Raw genomic sequence first — 25,273 nt, forward strand, 5'->3', positions numbered from 1 at the left:
TCTCTTGAAAAACACAAGTTTTGGTTTGCTTTCAATTAAACTGCATACATTATGAGAACTATACAGAAAAAAATCCTTGAACAAGGAAATGCTGTCCAGCCCTTTGGAGACAAAGTGTGTGGATTTAATTTAGCATTTATTTCAATGTGCTTGTATTCTTATTCATAATGAAGCCATTAGCATCACTCTATCGTGCATTCATTTGCATGTCATTACAGTTAACGCCGACCCTGCACATCTGCACAAACAACGCACATAGTGCCTGCAGAATCTTGATCTGAACTCCTAAAGAAAGACTAAACACACCACTGATGCCTTTTTGCACACACCCACATGTCTTTTTCTTGGGGCTAATGTCATGACATCGTCAAGTAAGATCATACTATACATTTCTGTAGCTGGCGCTATAATCATCTCGTCTCCCATCACACTATCAGTCACCCAGCCTCCCTGTCATCACAGCAGGGGAGCAACATTCATTATGCTCCAACTGGTAACCAGCATGTTAACAGGGCCAGATAAAGCACACTGCTGTATTCAGGGATGTATGAATTCTCCCTCGGATGTTGGGGCGTAGAGTTAGAGCTGCATTCCTTCCAGGCAGAGCACAGAGGAACGCAAACAAGAAGATAATGAAAAAAGTTAATCCTGCAATAACGTGGTGTTCCCTCTGTGCTTCACAGTTTTTATATTAAGCCTGGCACTTTTTTACCACCCACTATTGGCATTCTGAGTAAGCGAATCACCCTTTCTTTTTAACTCTGCACATACCAACAGACCATGCACCACCCATTTTCCTTTTACATATGAGCAAATAAGGATAGGACAAATATTGCCATAGATTTGTATTGTCATTCCTGACTTGTGTGATACTCGTGCAATATCATGCCAGATGCCAGTGTTTCAAAAAAGGAAAAAACATGAAGAGCTTGAAACAGATTTCTCTTCAAACCTGACTCTCAGCTGCACTAATTCATGACTCATCTCAGGGGCGTTTAGGACATAAATGATTGTAACTTGAGCAGAAGATAATTGGCTAAAGAAAAGTTGTCAGTAGGATAGAAGAAGAAGTGGAAAGAAGAGGGAGGAGAAACTGGGAGTAGGATGTCAGAGAGAACAAAATAAGTGAATTAGGTGTTATAAGTAGTGAAGATGGCAAAACTGTATTGAATGATACTGAATCATAACATATCATACCACACCGTATTGCATTGTATCTTATTATATTGTATTGTATCGTGTTTTTTTTTTTTTTTTTTGCTCTAATAACTACTAAATTTTTTTGTTTGTTTCTTTCAGCTGTAAATATCAGCTTCAATTTTTTAAGACATTGTTTTATGGTTGTTTAAGCACTTATGACTATTTTCATAAAAAGGTTGTCAGATGTGGTAGAATGAAATCTCAAGATGTGCTACATTTCATATGACTTCACAAATTTAGATAAATATAAAGATATATGATAAGAATATTTATGTTTTGATAACAAAAAACAGGTCATGTTTCATACAGATCAATATATTGATTTGTCTCATAGCATAATTGCCTAAGTCATTTAAAGGTTTTTAGAAAAATAAGGCACAATGAATCAGCAGTGCTAGGAGAGTAGAGTTAGGCAGTTATCACAATTTAACCAAAAAATGACTTAGGCAATTATGTTATGAGGCCAATGATATATAAATTATATTTTTATAAGTTGCTTATATATATATATATATATATATATATATATTTTTTTTTTTTTTTTTTTTTTTTTTTTATATATTTTTATATATATATACATGCATATCTTGGTTGAGATATGTATTCTTATATATTGTGAATAATGTATGCATTGTTATATAATAATTTACACATGGAAGCGTCATAATTATCTTTTCTATATTATGGAGAAGAGGTAGGATAAGTACTTCCCGCTCCTTTTCCAATATGCAGTCTACTTCATTAAGTGTTCTCAAATCACATCGTATTGTATCAAATTGTATGTTGACTCAATAAAATGAACATGAGTCCTTCTAAGTTAATTGCTTTGGTGACCTAAGACCTTTTTTGGTATGTGATTGTATCTTATCATTTCAAATTGTATCGTGTCTTCAAACATCATGCCATAACATATCTTATTGTGCTTTAGCATATCAAACCAAATGCTATCATTACTTATCTTACCATATGTTGTACAGTGTTGTACATTATCATGTATGGAATAGTATTGTTTTATACCTTCTTCTGTCTTATCATACATACTGTCATTACCATATTTTACAGTCTAATGCATAATTATTTCACCTCGTATTCTATTACACCATGTCATACAGTTATTGTATTATATCATAGTGTGCTGTACCATATTGTATCATACTGTATAGTATTGTGTGGTGATACTGTCGCATTATATTTTATTTTACTAAACTGTGTTGTATTTTCCATACTGTATGAGACATTTTCATATTATATCACATCACATCATATACTATTGTATACATTATCATCACCCTCATCATGTCGTTGTTTTATTTAAGATTTGTTTGTCTGTTTTTTCCTATTTCAGTACAGCTGTAATTGTTATTTTAGAAACATGTCTCATTTCATCCATTTCTTCAACTAGGCCTGACATCATAAGCATGAGCCATATGACCTCAAACACACAAATATAGAAATAAGCACTTAAATATTCTAAATATCTATCCCCCACCCTCAGGCAAAAAGTAAAAGCTTAACCACAGTTTCCTCAATGTTATGCAAAAAGAACAGTTGTAATTAGCTTCCTCCTGGCAGTAAGTGCCTATATGCTGTCATACTAACTACCGTGGTCACGACACAGCAGCCGGCCTCCATCAGCAGCATAGCTTGCCATTTTGTCTAATAGCATTAGTGCACCTCATTTGTAGCTAGTAATTGTCATAATTATTACACAAACTACAGTTGGAATCGGGGGAAAAGAGGAAATACACCCAAAGTCCATTAACTTGCCATAAACATTAACTCTCTTAACGTGCTTTGATGGGGAATTGGGAGGCCCTATCTAATGGAAATTAGAGCATCATTCGATGCTGCCACTCTCAATTTAACTGCTAATGTGGCTAAGTCAGATGGAGGGTGCACAAAGGGGGGAGGATAACTGGATGGGTGCAGGTGTCAGCTTTTACAAGAGAAAGATGCATTTTATTAATACATGGAAAGCTACAATTTTATTCAGTTTGTTCCATAAAAATAATAGTTTGGATTGTTTAGTTTTCAGGTACTTCTTGATAAAGTCCAAAATGTTTCTAGAGTTCTTAAATGTACCAAAGAAAGCACATAGTTAGCCTTTTATAAGACTGTCAAGTCATTAGAGTACATTGGCTTAAAAGCACTCAACATTAGGATCGACAGAAGTTCGTTTAGACATTTGAATACAAAGAAATTAGCTTGTGGACTGTTTGTTTAAGTGTTTGCTAATGAAATAATCAGATTTTTAAGTGCCACTACAAAATGCTAATCTATATCCCTGTGCTTATGCTGTGTCTTTGATTTTAGTGCGTGAGCTGCAGCAGGATGTGCGAGAGTTTAACCAGTCAGACCTTCCTGAGGTGGATCCAGAGGAGAACAGTGCTGAGTTCATGGGCATCCTCATCAAGGTACAGATATAAACACTTATTTTAACATCAGTGGTGTCATATCCACATTTGTGCTGTATGCTGTTGTTGCATTTTCTCTGTATTTCTATCATCTTTTGTCTTTAGGCTTTGGCCAAGTTAAAGAAAATCCCAGAAACCATAAAAGCCATCATGGAGCGGTTGGAGCCTGAGCTGAAGCAGATCGTGAAACGGTCCACCACTCAGATAGCAGATCATGCTTACCAGAGGGGAGAGAGCCTGGCCCAGGAGAGCCAGCCAGGGTATGGGGATAACCTTTTCACACATACGACAAAAAAACACCTGAAAATTGCTTAATTTGCACTTATGAAGGTGCCCTTGTAATCTTTGTTGCTTCCATCTGTGTTCTCTACCACTTACTAGAGTTGGACTATATCATCTAGAATTGGTATCAGGGTTTTTTTGCGCCGTGCAATAACAGTATTATATCACGGCTTTACAAAATTAAAAGGGTTAATGCATTTAAATGTATATTCAATGTTACAACCCTCTTTTCCACCTAAACAAACCTGTGACGGTACACTCAACTCATGTCTGAGCACATGTAGTTTCATTTCTCTCCTGCTGGGATGTGTGAAGCTGCTCCTGACAATATCCCATTTCTTGATGTGGGTGTTCACAATAAAAGGACTTAAGCAAAATAGTCAGGCAAAAATTAAAGTTTTAAAAATTCCATCTAAAGCCTGGAAAAGTGATGTCACACAACACTCACGTATGGTCTGTTTCCACAAATCGACCCCCGACCAGTTTTGTCACGGTTTAGCACATTCAACTCTGATCTTACCCATGTATCTCGGCTGATGTCCATCTCACCAACCTCCAGCTTCGCTTGTTGTGGCAGGAAATTCATAATGATTAAGAGATCCAGATCATTTGACTCGGCTCAGTAGCGCTGGTTCTTTGGCTCCCAAATGGCTCTTCATTTGGTCACAGTTTGGCTTTTTAAAATGTGGATTTAAAAAAAAACAAAAGATGGAGAAAAGGAAGCTGGCATTCAAATGAGAGCTAGCTACCATGGCTAACATAGAAGAGCCGTTTCATAGCGCAGACCTTTTTTTGGGAATGCCTGATCATCACTCAGTCACTCATCCCCCAAGGCTTATACAGTTGAAACTCTATCACCATTTCAATTAAAAGCATGTTTCTCCTCTAGACTCTTGTCTCCCTTCATCTGATTAGATGTCGCCGGATGCTAGGAAGTCTGCAGGACTGAGTAATTTTTATGATACTGATCACCTCCAGGCAAGGTTAAACTGTGATAAAAATCCAGTTTTTGTCAAGAGTAAGTATCAGACTCAGTGTATGTAGAAATTTTCTTATAAGTACAGAATACAGGTCCGTTTGGAGCTCTAAGGTACTAACCTTCCTCTGTCCTCATGCATTCCTAATGGCTGTCCCCCATTTTCTTACCCCCAGCAGACATTTGGGATCACGTGATTGCAAATAACCTCAAGTCAGATGCCGTTGCTTTGTCCAGCATTTCTGCATTGCCCTTTTCAGGAGAGTTAAAGACTTAAGAAACAGTGCTAGTTGAATTAGTAAGGGATTGCTACCAATCAGTGAAAATTGAGAAAAGTGTAGGTTCATTATATTAATTAAGAGTAAAATCAACTCACGAGAGAAGCTCTGTGGAAAGACGAAAGCCATCTTTTTTGAAATGATAGTGTTTGCTTTGTAGAAAATAATAAGCAGCATTATGATTATGTTTCCAAAAAATGATCAGTCTAGACAGCAGAATGCAGCTGCTGCTGTTACCACCAAAAAGAGACCTTAATAAAGCTGTCACTTGTAATCCTCTCTTTTTTTATCTGTGCAGAAATGTTATTATAGCAGGCTGTATGCCTATTCTTCTTCGGTTATAGTATCCCCATTAGAGTTATTTTCCTAGGTGAATATTTCCTCCATGTAGATTCTTATTTAGACAGCACAGCTGCTGATAAATACTAATATAGCTTAGAATAGTTGTCATTTGGTGTTAACAGTGTATGAGGTATATATAAAGCAGACAGGAAAAACAGCAGGTAGCATGTATTGAATGCAGTCCCAGGGTGTTCATCTTCAGACAGTCAACCAGGTATGAAACACAGAAAAGACTAGAAGTGGCGTCACACCTGCCTCAGACCATGAAAACAGACACTCTGCTGCTTTAAACCCAGACAAGTCATGGTTAAACACACCTGTATGCACACATAAACAACTTCACACCTGCCGTAGAGATGTGCTGCATTTCAAAAGGTGTTACATCCAGCTCCACCTGCACTGCAAGTGAATTTTAGAAGAGAGGGAGGGGGGAAACGCAGGTCTCAGTCCACTGATCCTGAACCATTTAGGAGGAACGTCTTGTTTTCTGTCAGGGCTGTTCTCTCTGGCCTTCTTTTCTGCTTTCCTTTTTCTCCCGGCGCCTGCTGCTGAATCTCATCTGACCTGGATGTAATAGGCCAGTGTGTAGCTCATTCCCAGCTCCACTCCTCACAGATTGTTTTAAGTTTGCCTTAACTCTGTATTCGTGTCACACTTGAAAGGCTTGTGTATTTAGATGCATACACACCTAGTTCTGCCTATGTTCACTTCAATTTAAAGTCTTGGCTTGTTGCTATGGAAACTTAAACGGATGTTCCACTTGTAGGGAACAATGGTGTTGCATATTGCAAGCTATATTTTATAGCACTGCAGACTAGCGGGCAGCACTTAAGCACTTTGCTGCACATAAGGCGGTGTATGGTTACTTTAGGAAGTTTATGTTCTCATTTACTTCCTCTGTGATCAACCACTTTGCAAGTGCATTTTTATTTCTAACTTCTTTCACTGCATTTTACTTTGAAGTCACACTCTATGCACAAGAGTTATTTTTTATTTAACCTTTCTTTAGCTAGGTTATTCCTTTTTAGGTCAGAGATCTCTTTCTCAAGGGAGACCCAGCCAAGAGGAGCAACAAAACTTGGTTTTATAAAGAAAAACACTGAAACTCATACAGTGCTTACTGAATAATAGTAAAATCAGCTGCAGGTATAAACAGAAAATTTGCATTCAAGACTTTTCACTGAGGACTTTAAACATTCAGTTTTACTAAGTTTTGCAGTTTCAAAACACAAAGTAGATTCCAAGCAAAGGATGCAGAAAACTTAAAAGCTTTCTTCTTCAATTCAGTGTGGACTTACAGCAACAAATCGCAACGTGTCAAACGAGTGAAGGTTGTGGATTCCGCTTCTAAAGATATAAAAACCAAGGTAGTCTGAAATCCTTTCCACTATGGCTTTACAACTGGAGATGTCAGTGTGCAAGCTGGTGCATACTTAATATATAAAGTATGAAGATCAGGGATTGTTTCTGTAGTAAAAATCCAAGAAAAGCTTAAGCTTCTTTTGCAACATGCTGAATGTGCTCCCGAAAGCACAAGATGTAATCAAGTAAATACCATAAGCATTTAAAGGTGGATGCGAACTCATTTTTCCTTTTTTCCCTAATACAAAACTACATTTGCCAACCTAGCAAAGCTGATGGATTCTCCAGATTCCATGTCCGTCATAGGTATATCAATCTTTCAAACATTTAAGCTGATACATTTATGTTTATGCCCAGTGGCTAGGGGCAGGATTAAGTTTTACTGCAAGTTGGTAAACATGGCAACTGGTAAAGGGATAAGTAAATATCTGCTGCACGTTCGGATAAGTTTGTGGATTTTAAGGCAGGACAAACAGACCCATGTCAGTTGAAGTCTCTTCTTTGTTCCCTTCCTTTGACTTGAAAGTGTGTTATAAGGACTGCAGTTTTAGGTCTGAACTACATTTATATATGTATCGATATATGTATATTGATATTGATTCTGCCCATCACTAACACTGCCCTAGGCTGTTGCCCAGATAGATGTTAGATATACACCACCATGGATATGTGACAATCCATCTGGCAGATCAGGTCTGCTGTTCTTGAGTATATGAAGAATTTTAGTTTTGTCTGCATCCAGGACAAGTTGCAGCTAACAGAGCTGTTCTTGTGGTAGGTCAAATGCATGCTAAAGATTTGCAAAGACTTGTGCAGGGGAACATGTACAGCAGTAAGTTACATTGTTATTGGCATAGAAATAAAAAGAAGATTTTTGGACATTCTGTCTAAGCTGATTCATACAGATGGACAATGACAGTGGGCACAGTAGTGAACCTTGAGGCATCCCTTTGTCATTAGCAAGCACCAATAATCTTTGGGTGGCTATCAGTAATTCACATCAAGACTGACTTTTTGAATCTTTTACCCCTTAGCATTACAACAAATGGAGCTAAATTCCTTTTAGCTTTGTTAAGACTATATTCAGAATCTAATCTGAATCCTTCAAGACAGAGATCTGATCAGAAGTAAAGAAATGCTTGAACCACCAAAGAACATTAATATAAAAGGCTAAGTGTTTAAATCACATTAAAAAAACGACGCACATTGATCACAAGCTTGAGTGCTTCTCTCTTTTTCTTTTTATCCCCTGTTCCAGCAGAGTGGTCAAAACTTTTGAGGGATGCATTAGTTTGAATTTCTACCCCTTTGTGCATCATCGACGCAGGAGCAGGCACTTTTATTACGTCAAAACGGTTCATTTAGAGACACAATGTCATTTTCTTGCAACCAATCTTTTCATTATCTAATTCTGACTCCATAATAGCTTTCCAGAAATGGAAGACACACGCGTGTATTTTCTAACTGTCAGTTAATCAGGGACTGGATGTCCATGTGCTCTTCATCAGCCATGTGCTGGTCACTTTTGATCCTGAGCGGAAATGAGAAGTGAGGTCTTAAAAGAACAGACGATATGGATTAGGATGGCATCCGCTGGGAGATAATGAGGGCTGAGCCGTCCGTGTTTGTGTCTGTCTGTCTGTCTGTCTGGGTGCGTACAAGGGGCTGAGGGGGATGTGGTTGGAGTTGTGACAAGGTCAGAGCCATACGTCCTCTCAAAGCGTGTGCACATGATCATGCATTGTTCATCAACTCATGAAAGCTGTTCCTCACTGTGTATCCATTTTGTCGACAGTCCTTCATGTTTATGCATGAGCGGGTGAGAATTCCTCGATTCGTTGGTATTTCACAGCTCCTCTTTTCCAACATCTCCCATTCACCAGGCTATATCTCATAGTGATTTGTGCCTGCTTTCATTTCCATTAATAACATTTACTCACTGCTACTGCCAATGTAGTGACAGCACGCCAACTGAAATGCCCCCTAGTGAAACATTCATCTTGCTTCTACATTATCCTTATACCTTCCTGGGAAACCTTGGCCACTTCCCAAAACTTAAAGCATGTGTTCCTTTCTTGTAGAGTTGAAATCGGTGATAATTTATTTTGACTTGGCATCAATGAGGAATGGACTTGGTTGCTCTTGGAGTACACTTAAAGGAAGATAGTTTGTTTTGGAAAGTTGCAGCTTTCTGCTTTGGAACCATAACTTTTATTCTAGTTGGCTTTACTTCAGGCTAAAGCATCTCATTTTAGTTAAATAAGCAGAACAGCAGAGACAGTCTTTTTGCAACTTATGCAGGGGTGACATTAAGTTTACGTGGGTAAACACAGGAACGATTGACAACTACTACTGCAGACATTAAGGTATCCTAAGGTATCCTGTGTATATTTTAGTGTTTTCAAGATTCCTTAAGCTTTGAAACTTTATGGTTTAGGTAGAAAATAGTTGGTAAAATAGGTCACGACAACTCAAGTCCCACCTCTGATAAGGCAAATAACCAATCACAATTTAGAATAAAGATTGCCATACATGTTTCCAAGGGTCACACAGAGTTGGGGAGATCTGCTTGAAGTTAGTACGCACCAAATTCTTGAAATACCTTTAGAAACGATTTAAATTGACTACTAGGGTTGAGTATCATCCGTTTTTTTTTTTCGTTTTTTTTCTACAGTGCTAAATCAGTATAAATGGTGCCAGAGCCTAAACAGTGTCTAAATTGATACTTATAAGTCTCTGATGGAGAATAAAAGCTGTCTTTGTATCATACAGGATTCAAAGAATATATCTTTAAAAGATGCCAGTAGAAAAATGAGACAAGAAAGGGAAACTGGTGTAACTTTTTATGTAAGAGGGTCAAGCAAAACTCTGGCAGACATTACTTTGGACAGCAAAACAAAAGAAATTCCCTGCTCTGCTGAAATAAATTTATTGCAGAAAAATTTCCCATATTCCATAACATATTTCTTGCCTTTTATTTGGATTGGAAGATGGTTGCATTGGGGTGGTGGGTTACTGCAATTAAGCATTGTTATCTGTGTTGCAATTTGGTCTGAAAGGTGTCGGACGTGTTTGTACCAGTTCCATTTTGGCACAGGATTTTGATACTCATCTGTACTGCCTACATTTATATCCTTGAGCTAACACCAAGTCTTGTTTTGAAATCTTGGTGATTTTAATTTTCTTTGCTATGTTTCAATTGCTTTAGCTATTTTGTAATGTCTTTTGACTTTTTTAAAAATCTTTTCTATCGTATCGTTTGACCTTTTTCCAGTTCCACCTCCATTTTTTTCATAGGGTTAGGGGTTAGGGGTTAGGGTTAGGGTTTTTTGTACATGCTGGATTTTACTGTATCTTCTCTGCTGTTGTTTTTTTGGCACTGTAGACACAGTGATTACATCAAGGGTAACAAGGTTAACCACATAATGTCACAACCATTTTGCGCTGACTGGAGAAGCAGACCATTGACCCCAGTGCTGAAGAGCTGCTGTGTGACCTTTAAGACCACAAATAAACTTTAAAATCCAAATCTTTCATTCATCATTGTTCCGCTAACAATGCAGGTATTGGCATTGGCAAGTACTATCGGCATGTTTTAGTTATTAAAGTTAAATAACTTCTGAACAATAGATCATAACCTTTTACTTTTTTTCTTGAAGCTAGCTGTTGTGCCACTCGTGTGACACTATTAGTGCCCTTAGGAAAGTGTTTCTTGTGAGCTTGGAACTCAGGGAACTTTTCAGGGACTTTAAAGATTAAATCAACACAGGTAGATCCAATATTTAACATCTTTTTGTCCATTTTTTAATCCATTTTTGACTATTTATTGCCACTAGCTTGAATGCCAACAGTCATATTGCTTTCCTCAAATGCTCTGTGGCAGGCTGTTTAGTCATCATGTAAATATCTATCTTATCAGTACTCGGTATCGGCCGATACCCAGTGCTGTGGTATTGGAATTGGTATCAGGATGGAAAAATGGTATTGGAACATCTCTGCTTTTATATTTCTTTTTTTTTTTTTTTTTTTTTTTTTAACCAAAGGACAGAATTAAGTAGGAGAACACTATGGATGCAGATTATCAGATGGTCAGATAAGTGCAGAAATACTAAAAAGAGGGGTTTCATGATGTGTCCTCTTAAAAAAACCTCAAAGGATGAAGATTTTGGGGTGTCACATGGGATAGCAAACCAGATTTCCACCCCTGGCCACTCCATAGATTCACCCCTGCATTGAGAGTAAAATCAGAGAGAAGAACTTTGACCCACTGTCTCTGGGAAACATACACTATGAGCATCAGTATAGATTTGGACACAGAAATATAACTTAAAGACTTGCGATGGTCAGGAAGACTGGGTTTATATCAGTGATAATATGTTCACTAAAACAAAGGGGACACTCACTGACATGGGTGCACTGAGTTTTCATTCGGACTCAGCTAATGTAACCTGTGTCCCCTCTCTACTTTGAAAGCTTTGTCCTTGTGTATAAAGCAAAGACCGCAGTCTGTATGAAAGCATTAGCAATAGATGAGGCAACTGTGAGTTTCCAATCCAGAGTGGGGCACTCAGACCAAGTGGAAGGTCTGTTTGGTTTCGGCCTCGCTTCTTTCTTCAGCCACAACCATTTAGAAAAAATGAGAGTAGATGTTCGTTTGAGTCCAGGATGGGCCGCTCATGACTTTGGGCGGTCAGCCCATGTGCGTGGTTATTGTTGCTGCAGATGTGAATGGAAGGATGGTCCTGCCATTTTCCTCTGTTACTCTGAAATACACATGAGCATGATTTTTGGTGGATAACCTTTCGTATATCCTTCACTTTCTTCAGTTCGTCTTTAGTTTTACTCATAGTATCACGAGTTATATATGAACAGCAAAATGGGTGTTTGTAATTATGCAGAATAAACTAGGGCACATATCCATATATATATATATATATTTGTCATTAAGCTGATTATTGGTATCGGCATTTTATTTTGTCGATAGTTGGTCAAAATCAGTCAAATCAGAATCGTGCTACTTTGACTTCTCTGTAAGGTTCTCTCATGGACTGCTGTATCTTTTTATGTCAATACCAGTTAAAGTCCCAAACAAACCATTCCACAAATAAGCACATTTTCCAAATTCATTTGGAATGGCAGAAAACCAAGAAAAAAATGTGGCACAATAATCATCAGTAAGAAAAGAGGGGGTATGTCTTTCTCCCATCTGAGGGATTATTACAATACAGCTCAATAAAAGCTGTCATTTTTGGTTTAAAAGTGGATATGAAGAACTGACTGGTTCACAAATGAAACATCAATACTTGGTTGCATACCCCACAAAATTGATTTGCATAGTAGTACACCACCATTTCTATTAAAAGCTCTAAATACAAAAAAGTGAGAAAAGTTGTTAAAAAGAGGTTTAGTTAGCCTCTGAGCTCAGTACAGGACTCCTCAAAAGCGTCATCTACCAGAACTTTAATGTACAAACTTTCCTCTGTTCTCATTGATTCCTAACTGCTGTTCTTCACTTCCTGCCCCCGTCTGACTTTCGTATCTTGTTTGGGTCATGTGACTGCAAACAGCATATAAGTCAGTAAACTTTTGTATAAATGCAGCTCCTTATTAAAAGGAAAAAATATGTCAGGAAAAGGAACATCTGCTGTTTACAAGCGCTGCTCAATTAATGGCAATCAGTTATTTTTATTTTACATCTGCATCACCTGCTTTTATTGAACTTAAACACTCTTAACACTTCAACAACCTGAAAACTGTCAGAAACAAATAAATACATACAAATAAATAAGTAGAAAAAGATATATAAATACTTGAAAATCACAATTCTTTAAAAAAATTAGAAATTAAAAAACGAAACAAGCGTAGCACATCATGTGGCATAGTAATAGTTTAATCTACCTTGTGTTTGTGGTCATAGGAAGCTCAGATTAAAGTTGAAACTTGATTAATTTACCAGCACTACTGTGTACAGTCAAGCATTAAAAGATAATATAGTCCTCTCTTGATCTTTAGAGGAAATAGTCATCAGAATAGTTCATCTATTTTAGCATGATTTTGGATGTGAGATGCAAAAGCACAAATATCCACTCTGTTAAGGGAATTCTTTGGGGTGCGTAGGCTTTTTGTGGTGAAACAAAGCAAAAAAAGTGTTAACTGGTTTGCTAGCTGACACCAAGAGTAGAGCCCCGTCTATGATTCATTTTCTCCACTCTGTAATAAACAAAAGCTGAATATCTTATGCACAAATCCAAGGCCAATTGTTTAACTGTAGGAGTAGTGCGTTTCCTGACCAGAAAATGTTATATTTCTTCTGAATTGCTTGTGCCTCTTATGCATTCAATTTTAAATGTGAAAAAAATGATTTTTCATATTGTTATGTTTCATGAAGTTTAACATCTATTTGTTGTTTTAATTTCATCCCTTTCCTTCTCTCCCTCCATCTCCTTATTCCCATCCTTTTCTGCCCCCTCTGGCTCCCTCTGCAGGCTGCTGCTGGAGCTGCTGGAGCTTTTGTTTGACAAGTTCAAGGCAGTGGCCCAGGCTCACAGTGTGGTGCTGGCCCATTTGCAGCAGATTGCAGTGCAGTGCCCGGGCGGGGCCCAAGAGGAGGGAATTAAACTCTACGAGCAAGCTGATGTCTCTGCCAAGATCCAGACTGTGCTGCAGGTCAGTATGAGAAACATTTACAGCACCAAGACCATTTATATAAGCGCTCATTATAGTTCAATGTAAAAAACTGTTTATAGGACTCTAAAATGCAAGGAAAGGATGCTTAAAATAAGTATTTAACCATAGTAATCTCTAAATCTGTTAATCCATAAAGTGGATTTTCTTAGGCATTTCCCTCATTTAATGAAAAGTTAAATTAACTTTTAATCTATCCTATAATAATTAGTGTATACTAACTCTTTTTCATTTTGATTACTATTTGAACTAAGGCATAATTTTTAACGTAGACCTTTTCATAAGATACTTTCCTGTAGACCTTGCTTTCGTGCCTTGTATCTTCCCTTCTGCTATGCTCTAGGCTTTTTTTAAATCCGCTGCCATAGAGATTTGTTCATCCTTGATCTATTTTCCACCTAGCACTTTTACAAAACACTGATTTAATTCACCTTTTCTCCTAGTAATTGAGTCAGATAAAACCTTGCAGTGATGCTACAGACAGCATTCAGTCTATACGCAGCAGAACAAGGGAAGCTTGATTGCTCAGATTAACGTCTGCTTTTTTAATTGGCAAGTATTTATGGCGGGTTCATCTCCCATATGATTGGCTGAGGGGATGAACAGCTGTTGAGGTGACCTGTGGTGAATCTCAGAGGGAAATGTCTGGCAGTTGTTGCTCTCAAAGTGAGAAGTGTGTTCCCACTTGCCCCTGTAAAACAGCATTTTCCCTTTTACTGGTTCACTTTAGTGTTGTGTCATTATTATTCAAATCTCTCATGTATAACCTCGGTAAAAAGTAGCCTGGATTTGTCAGATGGATGAGGGGATTTTTAAATTGAACAAGTCTGTCTTACGCAAACCTGATGAGAAATACTGGCAACAACTTGACACGCTATATGGACAAAAGTATTTGGCCACACCAGTTAATGATTGCACTCAGGTGTTTTAACTCATTGCCACAGATGTATAAAATAAAGTACCTTGCTTTGCAGTCTCCACTTGCAAACATTGTGGGGTCATTTAGAAGAGCTCAGTGACCAACTTTGCAATAAGACGGTTCATGAAATGTCATCCTGGCTGGATATTCCACTATAAACTGAGATATATTATTGTAATCCAAACAGTGAGAAAGTGGAAGCATGTAGGAACAACAGCAACTCAGCCATGAAGTGGAAAACCAAGTAAAATGACTGCTAGGGCGCACGGTGTGTAAAAGTCACCAACCCTCTGCTGATTCCATAGCTGAAGAGTTCTAAACTTCCACCGTCTTTAATGTAAGCACAACAAATGGGATGTGTTTTCAAGCAGTTGCATGCTAACCTCAAATCACCAAATCCAATGCCAAGTGTTGGAGTGGTGTAAAGCACACTGTCACTGGACTGTGGAGCAGTGGAAATGTTTTTAGTGGAGTGATAAATCAATCTTCTCTGTTTGGCAGTCAGATGGGCGAGTCTGGGTTTAGCAGGTACCAGGTGAACGTTACCTGCCTGACTGTGCCAACTGTGAAGCTTGGCGGAGGAGGGATAATGGTATGGGCTGTTGTTCAGGGTCTGGGCTGGCCCGCCTATCTCCAGTAAAGGCCAATCTTAACGCGTCAGTATAGCAGGACATTTTGGATAACACTATGCTTCCAACTTTGTGGCAACAGTTTGTGGAAGGCCCTTTTCGTTTTCAAAATGACTGTGCCTGTGTACAAAGCAAGGACTATAAGACATGAGCTGCGTTTCCATTATCCTTAGAAATGTGCAAAATCTAAATAGCGCAACAAAAAACGGGTGATGGAAACACCTGAATTTCGAAAAACCTCTCAAATATCGCTATAAAGTTTTTACACTCTCATGAGGTGGTTTTTCAGACATTTCAATATGGAAATATATCGCAAAAGTGAAATGGAAACACTGTTTTCACATTTACACGTCACAGGACGTAAAGTACGGTGTCACATGACCAGTTCACTCTGAGACAACATGGCGCGGTACGTTTGGACAGAAGAGGAGACGAGGCTTTTCTTAACACCATACTATACCATTATATGTGGCCTTTGCCATACATACGGACTTGGTCTCTGAACTATCATACGCTGCCTTTGTCTTTTGTTCAAAATTTTCAAGGCAACTGCTGTAGATGTAATCATAACTGTACCAACATGCAACAGCTTTTGAGTGTCCATCTTGCTTGCAGCGGAGTCTCTGGAGATGAGATTTTACAAAAAGGCTCATGCCCAAAACACCGTTTTATGGAAACACATTCACAAAGCACCATTGTACTTAGTTGAAATTTTAGAAATGTCGCTTTTATTTTGCAAGAAACTGTTATGGAAATCCGGCTAATGTTTGATGAGTCTGGTGTGGAAGAACTTGACTGGCGTGCATAGAGCCCTGACCTCAATCCCAACAAAGCTTTTGGGATGAACCGCATCAGAGATTGCGAGCCAGGCCTTTTCGTCCATTATCAGTGCCTGACCTCATAAATGCTCTCCAGAATGAATGGGCACAAAATCCCACAAAACACTACAAAATCTTGTGGAAAGCTTTCCAAGAAGAGTGGAGGCTGTTATAGCTGCAAAAGGACGGCCAACTCCATTTTAAAGTACATGTATTTGAGTAAAATGTCATTACAGTGGTGGTGTAATGGTCAGGCGTCCAAATACTTTTTTCTATATAGTGTATGCTTCGAAGGTAGCCAGTTTTCTCACAAATGTGTTGATTTACAACATGATCAGCAAACAAACTGGGTATTTTTGGTTTCTTTTACACAAATACCAGTGACTCATCATCAAAGTGCAGACTTAAATGAAAAAGCTTCTCTCCAGTTAAACTGAAGCCCATTTATTTCTCTATGGCTCGTCTCCATTTAAAAATTGAGTGTTTTCCAGCTGGAATGCATAGATCTGTAAATAGAGGGGTGTTTAGGTGTGTGTGTTTGGTTTTCTGAGGGTGTGAATGTGTATAGGCATGTACTGTAATAGCTCTGCTGTACCAGCGCAGTTATAGCAGGCATTAAGCCATTCCCCAGTATGTGATATCTGCCAACACCCAGTTGCCAGGGGCTCCGCTCTCCCCTGTCTCTGCGATTTGAGATAATGTAATCTCTTGATTAGAATACTCATTACGTGAAATGAGGTTTTCTTATTCACTCACTCGTGTTATTATTTCCTGACCGATTGTATCACTGTGAAGGCCCCTCGTCCATCGCGCCCTCCCGCTCTTGCTCCTCTCATCTCTTGCTTGCTCGTGTTTCTCTCAATCTCCATTTCCCTTTGCATCTTCCTTCTGCAGCATCATTCCCCCTGCCTCTCTATTACACACTCTCAGTTTCCCAATACCTTGTGCATGCCCTTCTTACTCCTTGTAATTTCCTTTTTAATCTCATTATCTAGCTTTCTTTTTCTCTCACAACTCCCACGCTCACTTTCGCCCCCTTCGTTCAGCCCACTCTGTCCAAGAGAGTCACATATCGGCAATGAGAGAAATTAAATTCCTTCTGCTCCCATGGTGGCTCTGTAAGGTTTTATTGGCTACTGAACCAGCTCTAATCTCATGTCTTAGGATCCTCAAAGGGGCCAGTACATGGGCGACATTTGTCAAAATCTAACTATGATCTCTGCCATTTCCTTGACGTATGCTTTGTGGTTTTACTTTTAAGACAAAGATAGTGATTGACATGGAAATTTGGACTGAACAATGCTGTGTTCTTGACTAAATTGTTAGAATCAGTTTTAGAAATGAACCAAATGCAGCCTTAAAGCAGTTTTATTTCATCTAAAAGTACAGGTGCATCTCAAAAATTAGAATATCATGAAAAAATTCAATATTTTTTGTCACTCTTTTCTGAAAGTGAAACCCATGTATTGTATAGACTTGTTACACATAGAGTGAGATATTTCAAGTCTTTATTTCTTGAAATGTTGATGATTATAGCTTACAGATAAGAAAACCCAAAATTCAGTGTCTCTAAAAATAAGAATATTACATAAGGTCAATAAAAAAAGGATGTTTTAAACAGAAATGTCAGGCTTCTGAAAAGTATATTGATTTCTATGCCTTCAATACACGGTTGGGCCTCCTTTTGCATGAATTACTGCATCAATCTAGTGTAGCATGGAGGTGATCAGCCTGTGGCACTGCTCATGTGTAACGCAAGCCTGTCCTCCAGACTCTGGGACATAGAAGAGTGGAGAGGCTCAGAATCCACGTTGCTTGAAGTCCAGTGTGAAAAAAAGTGTTCTAGTTTAAAGTCTTAAGTTTTGGCATTTGAAAGGTTTTTAAAATCATAAATTTACAATATAATGTCAAAAATGTAGAAGAAACCAAACTAAAAACAGTGGTTTGATTTTTGTCTGTACAAGCTAAAAAGTTTGGGTTGATTTACATCAACAACTTTTTAAGTTGGATATTTCTATTTTTGTCTCGTAGATAAATGATTTGGTAAACCTGACAATTAGTTTGAAAAGTACTTTTTTCTTGAAAATCAAAGCTCTTCTTTATTATTGATATTGGTCCTAGTGGGGTTGCACAGCGACCCGGGGGTTAGCACTGTTGCCTCACAGCAAGAAGGTTCCTGGTTCCTCCCCGGCTCTTACTGTGTGGAGTTTGCATGTTCTACCTGGACATGCGTGGGTTCTCTCCAGGTACTTTGGCTTCCTCCCTCCACCAAAGACATGCTCATTAGGTTTATGGTGACTCTGAATTGGCTGTAGGTGTGAATGTGAGCCTGCCTGGTTGTCTGTCTCTACATGTCAGCCCTGCGATTGACTGGCAACCAGTCCAGGGTGTACCCACGTCTCGCCCAATGACAGCTGGGATAGGCTTCATACCCCAATGGGATAGGCGGTATAGAAAATGGATGGAGGGATGAATAGACCTAGAAATAATTGATAGTTTGTAAGTAGACCTGTTTTCAGGAAAAGTGCTTGTAGTCCTATTATATTGGGATTTTGTCAATGAAAACAATTAAAATTGCTGTTTTATTTTTCCATTAGGTCCCGTGGGCTTGTCTTTTCTTGGCTTGCATTTTGTTGTATCATATTTAATCGTGTGATCATGTACTGTATTTTGTCATATCTTATCATATCACATTGTATAAATGATAGCAATCCAATCACATCCATACAGTATAGTATACATTTGTAAAACAATAATACTAGCATGATTGTTCTTTTTATTTCACTGGGAGTGCAGGGGTCTTCTTTATCAGCAAATACCCAACTCTGGGTCCCTAGTTTTTGTTCCTCCCTTCACACTTGAACCATTTGAATCCCTGCCTGTCTCGCACCTCTTACATATTGCAGCTCACATCTTTGACATGCACAGAAACCTCTCGGTAGGTGTTATTTTTTCTCCCACTTTTGAGAGGTGGAGAAACCACGTTGACCTTTCCACATGACATACCAGCAGACAGATGCGAGAGCCGACAGAAACACAGGGTGCACCCAGTTACAAGGCCTCTGCAGAGAAGCGCCGTTCATCAATACGTGACTGGGGCTCTGCAAGCTCAGTGTGGGGAGCAGGTAAACAAGCGTTTGAAAGTCAAGATTCGTGTAATGGTTCTAATCCCTGTTCAGAAATGCTGGAGATGCGGCTGCTAATTTCAGTGTGGAAGTATTGATTCAAAGCATAAAAAACCGCATGCTCGGAGGAGTGTTTTATCTGGCACTTCACAGTTTTTCGCGTCTTCTGTAGATTGTGTGCGAGTATATCTATCGATTGTTCACACCATTATTGAATTTACATTTCTAAGTGTATACAACTGCTGCCTTTGCCTTTCCCTTTTCCATCAGGAGCCGTCACATTCTTCAAAGTAGTCTGAATTATCAAAGAAATCACAGTGACTGGAATTTATGTGTATTCATAAATGTTTAATATGCTTCACTTGCCTTTTCAAAAATAAAATAAACAGTGAAGTAGGAGCGCCATTTTATTAGGTTTGCCAAGTTTTACTGGGTGTTAAATTTAGTCAAAACAACATCAAGTGCCAAATTTAAAGTGCCTTTATATCATTCAGAAGGCAGCAGTTTGGATACACTTTCAGGTAATTTGAGCCCAAATAGAAGCTCTCATCATGTAAACCAAGTGTATTCTTCATTAGAATAGCCTCTTTGTACAGCTGGCACAAAATGTATCTCTTGCTACTGTCGTCCATCACCCTTTGACCTTGTCGTTCATCCGGTTTGAGCCGTGCAAGTTTGTTAATTAGCTCGCCATTTGCGCATTCTGCTGGGATTTATGGCTGGGTGACTGCGTGCCATGTCCGTTGTCTGCTGCTGCAAGTGTGTGACCAGAGTGCAAATCACACTTTTAATGAGTCTCTCTGCAGACTTTGTGCCTGCATTCAAAAAATACAGAAAGATGCTGACTATCTGCCTTCTGAAAGGACTGATTTTTTGATCACAGAAACACCACCACAGAACTTCTGCATATTAACATTTTGTACTGTAGGAAGAGATAAGAAAGCGTGCAACAGGGGCTGAGGTCTTTTGAAGAGTGCTCCGAATAAAAAGTGAAATATTAAAAGAAAACCTTGATAAAATTGACTTGCAGGTACGTGTCCCTGCTTGACAATAGCCTTTTTGTTACTGAAGTCCTCTCTTTATTCTGTGCTGTGATTCTCCTCAGCTTCTGGAAATCTTTAAACACATTGTCTTTTTCTGCTATTTGAGGAACATTTTAAATTTTGCTCTATTTTGTGTATTTCTCACATTCACGTCTCTTTTTGCTTTAACTCGCTCCATGAATTATTCTTTTTCTAGCCATAGATGAACCTCGACAAAAAGCAGCTGTTATGGTAGTGCCAGAAATATATTTACATATACAACTGGCTCCAATCTGCTGTCTCTGGGCTCATCAGCACGGAGAAAATGAGGCGAATTGAACTGCCAGAGAGGCGCCAGAAGACAATGATCTCTTTTAATTAGATATGAAGCGCAGACATCGCTACGTTGTTCTCGCCCAACATTTTAATCAACGCGTCACATTTATTCTGCCCTCCAAAGCCCTGTCATATTAACATACTGCTGGAGTGCACTGAAGTTTACCATCTTCACGATGTCCCATACACCCCCACCTCCCTCTTATATCAACTGCATCAAAATCACCTGAGACTCTGAGAATTCATAAACGGCTGGTGTTTGATTTTGCAACAGCTTTCCTGACTTGTTGAAACATTTAATGACTTGGCAGAGGGAAAGACAATATTAATAATATAACCTTCACCTTAAAAGCTATGGTACTCTCAGTTCAAATTTAAAAGTATTATAGATAACTTTTTTGAAGGAATAAAAGCCCTGGAAGACCACACAGTAAATTCTGCCGTGTAAAATAAAACTTAACGTGCTAAGTGTAACAATTTATCTGAGTGTATTTGGTCCCAATCAGAAGTTGTGTTTAATGAACTCTGTCCCTAGTGGTAAAATTGAAGAGTTTAATGAACTCTAGCTAGAGAAAAAATATAACACCCACTTAAGCTGTATTGTGTTATTAAAATTTACCACTATAGGTTGATGAAACCTGAAAAGTGTTAAAATTACTCATGGTAAGGTTGATAGTTTAGTCATCTGCTAAAAGAGATCAGCTCAACACAGCAAAATCATCAGTGTTAATTCAACTCCCATAGTGTTGGATGTAACACTTTCCCTGAGTTTATAGAAGCATTTCATATGTAAGAGATTAAAGCAGAGATTATGTTACAGAGGATCAGGCCTGATTTATACTTTTGCACCAAATCTTCACTAGATCATATGTCGGAGGTTAGTCTAGTCTTGGCCTGAACCTCTTCAGAGGCCTAAGCACATGGCCCAATATAACTGTGAATTTCAAATTGAATTCCCCCAAATAACCAATTTCCCTAAAATTTCTATGAAAATATCTGTAATTTCACAGGAAAGTCTTCCAACATTTCAAGCAAATTGCTTTAAACTTTAATGGATATTCTGTAAAATTCTGTAAAAAAACCATTCTGACTGCAGAAATGAGGTTGTAGGAAAGTCGAAATCTAAGACCCTAATTTGAAAATGCAGAGTCTTAGGAGGTTAGAGATCCTGTGTTATATTTAGGTGTTGATTTTGTCCTGTACATGCTTTAGGGAAGTTTTCTGGCTGAAAATTACACCCTCCTCTTTTTAACAGTCAAAAGTTCATAAAATCTGTTTCTACACACAGCTGACACTTCAGCACAGCCTCGTTTGAATTAGAAATAACTCCATAGAAATAATTTATCTTGTCCCTTATTGATCCTTTGGCTTTTTTAGGCCATTAAGAGACAATGTTGTTAATTTTCATCTGTTTTAAACCAGCTTAAACCTCCCCACAATAGCTGTAAACCAATGATAATGCAGAGTTAAATCTTTATAAAAGCACACTATATTTAATCCGCCTTGTCTGCTCTTTGATATTTTATGAAAACATTCAGTAAATCTTGTCTTTTCAACATGAGCCCAGCTATTTCTGCTATCTGCATCTATTCAAGGCTACAAACTATTCTATACTGTCTTCTTTCTTTTTTTTTTCTAAGATACAAATGTTTCAAAAACACAATGTTCAGGGCACAGCGAGAACACGGAGAGAAATAAAATAGGTTTCAGTGAACACGCAGGCACACTATCCTTTCCCCCGTCAACAAGATAGCCTTCAAAAGATTGAGTAGATGTGCTTCACTCCAGGTGGGAACCCCCGTCGGTTAGCGGTGGTTCAGTACAGCGGGAGAAGCTGTGGCTGAAGCTCTGTCAGAACTCGTGAAGGTTATTGAAGTTTCTGGAGCACAATCAATACAGGGTGTGTAAAGAACACTTTCTTTGATGGCCAAGGACACTTTAGACTTAAACTTCAAGCTAGCAGCGAGGGATATCAGTCGATATGTTTTGTGACAAGACACCAGCCAAGAGATTTAGCGAGAAAACAGCCAATTTCAATAAAGCCTTGAGAAGGGAACAAATTGTTGAGATTGTTCTCCCACCTGCTTTTGAAGTGACTTAATGAGAAGGAGAGGATGGAAATGAAGTGATATTTATTCTTTCATTTTAGCCGATTGACAGCAGACTTCATGCAGCTACAAGTGTTCACCTGCAAGGCTTTGAGTGATGCTCTCTTAATTGTACTGATTTGTTGGGTGTTAGGGCTCTAATGGACAGGATGGAGGATGAGGAGACACTTTCTCCAGGCACAAAGGATTGAATCGGGACATTTACTTTGGTAGAAACAGATGGGAGTGCTGGTAATGAATTACAAAGGCAGACTGTGATGGAGCTTTTCTCCTTTTATATTAAAAGAACTTAGCACTCAGCCCAGTAGACTGATTAAAGTTTGGGACCAGACCCAAACCACTCAGGTGCAGAAGGAGGTTGGTGGGTTGATAGAATTACTCTGAATATTTGTTGTGGAAATGCATTTCTTTGTTAGGGGAGCCCTTGAGGGAGATGTGGGTGTTCAGTGCACCCAAACACTCAGAGGAATTCAAGTTGAAGTGAAGTCCTCAGCTTGGTGGTAGAATGTGGTGTGAGGAACTTTTTGCTTGCCAACTTTTTATAGATTTGCAGATGAACAATATTTTGGGTCCATAATGGCACCTTTATGTATGATTCAACATCATAAACTACAAAACATCTCAATGCTCTTCTTTTTTTCCACTTTATAAACCAGAAAAGCACTCAGAGAGTGCAGACCTCCGCCATTAGCCCTATCTCCCAATAGTACAGAATCCTTAAAAAAATTCCTGGATCCAGATGGTGATCCGGATCACTCCCAAAATCTAGTCAGTTCTTCCTTATGCCATTTCTGACATTTCCTGAAAATTTCATCAAAATCCACCCACAACTTTTTGAGTTATGTTGCTAACAAACAAACTAACAACTAACTAACGAGCAAACCCGCCCGATCACATAACCTCCTTGGCAGAGGTAACCAGTGGTGTTTTAGATTATTAAGGGAAGCTGCTGGCTGCTGTGATGGTTCTGCTGTTCATCATTTCTTAGCTGACTTGAATCTATGGACCTGAAAATAATCTACAATACTTCTTTGTCATTGTCTTTTAAAATGTGTCAAAGACTAGTATATTTTAAAGGGGTCAATACACTTTATCGTACCTTGTTGTATTATATCATTTCGTATCGTGACATACTGTATCGTTTTGTTTAGTTTTGTTTCTTATCCTATCGTATCTTATCGTACCTCACCATACTGTACCACATCCTGTTGTATCATATCTTAGTGTGGTGGTGTTGAATTGTATCCCATCATATCCTATTCTATCACATCGTATCGTGTCATACCTTATCATACCGCACCATAACCTTCTGTATCCTGTCATATGCTGTCACATCGTATTGTACAGTATTGTATTGTATCATATTGTAACTTACCATACCATACCATACCCTTTTCGTATAATATCGTACAGCATGGTATGGCATCGAATTGTATTTTATTGTGTCATATCCTATCAAACTGTGTTGTACCATATCGTATCTTTTCGTACCTTACTCTTTGCTATCATATTGTATTTTGTTTCGTATCATACTGTATCACATTGCATCATTCTATCATGTTATTGTATTATATCATGTCCTAACTTACCATACCGTGTTTGAAGTATAAAAGTAAAAGTAATTTAAGGGGGAAAAAATGCCATTAAGGACAAAAGTTTACGCTGCGCCACAGGGGCCTATAGTGCACTACCCCACCTCCCCACAAAACATTTTTCTAAAGGCCATAATGACTATAATGTTGTATTAAAATGTTAATGTTGAAAAATTTGGGATGCACCTGTCACAGCCGCATTTATGCCTATTGAAAATAAAAGCATTTTAGTACAATGCAAATACATTCAAGAACCATATATGTGTACTACTGAGCATTAACATGTGATTCATGGATCAGAAGATATGATGACTAGTTGCCTATAAGTATTGGTCTTCCTGGCTACCAACCTCCTCACTGGTGCTTAGTTGGGACATTTCGCTTGAGTTCTTTTGAGTCTCTGCCACAGACATCTTCGTACTAGGCTACATACGTCTGATATTTCCTTGCTGGAGTGTGACGGGATTTGTGTCGTGCGCAGGTGCAATGGTTTGCTTTCAAACCAGTAAGGTGTCAGAATGGTATGTTTATACTTCTCATCCAACCACAATCAAATTCACTCTATCAGGATGACATGATTTATCTGGATAGGTTTTTGGGTTTTTTATTTGTGTTTTTTTGAACATTGACAAACCAGAATGAAAACAAGCTGAAATGAAATAGGAGTAATGAGGCTATTTTTAGAATGTAAGAAGTAGAAAGTACAGATAATTGCTTGAAAATGTAAGGAGTACAAGTAAAAAGTAGGCTGAAAAACAATTACTCCAGTAAAGTATAGATACCCAAAATTTCTACTTCAGTAAGGTAACGAAGTATTTGTACTTAGTTATTTGACACCTCTGATAATATCAGATCCTATCCTATTGTTTTGTACCATATCGTATCATACTGTATCACACCTTACATTTCCTCACCTCTCTGTACTGTAACGCATCATATCCTATCTCACTGTATCGTATTATATCTTGTTGTGTCATGTTTTACCTAAAACCATGCTTATGCACCATGATATGGAATTATTTTACCTTAACATGTTGTATCCAGTTGGGTCCTTTCATGTGGAGTCGTGTTGTAATGTATTGTATTATATTATAACTCGGGCTGTTAAAAAAAATTACAATTTTTAATCACATTAAATCTCAAAATTTCTATAGTTTTAGATTCATCCCCTTTAATTGTTGCATTT

The 25,273-nt window shown here is 38.3% G+C and overlaps 1 protein-coding gene across 3 annotated transcripts in view; it reads left to right on the top strand.

The window, feature by feature from the left end:
- Positions 1 to 25,273, top strand: part of exoc4 (exocyst complex component 4) — a 187,452-nt gene that overhangs the window by 11,279 nt on the left and 150,900 nt on the right. For all 3 annotated transcript variants that reach the window (XM_041780750.1, XM_041780753.1, XM_041780754.1), the window contains exons 6-8: positions 3,514 to 3,614; positions 3,720 to 3,874; positions 13,340 to 13,520. In XM_041780750.1, coding sequence (XP_041636684.1) covers positions 3,514 to 3,614; positions 3,720 to 3,874; positions 13,340 to 13,520 — 437 coding nt within the window. The remainder of the gene's footprint in view (positions 1 to 3,513; positions 3,615 to 3,719; positions 3,875 to 13,339; positions 13,521 to 25,273) is intronic.

This window comes from Cheilinus undulatus, linkage group 23 (assembly GCF_018320785.1).
Source record: "Cheilinus undulatus linkage group 23, ASM1832078v1, whole genome shotgun sequence".
NCBI classification, from domain to species: domain Eukaryota; kingdom Metazoa; phylum Chordata; class Actinopteri; order Labriformes; family Labridae; genus Cheilinus; species Cheilinus undulatus.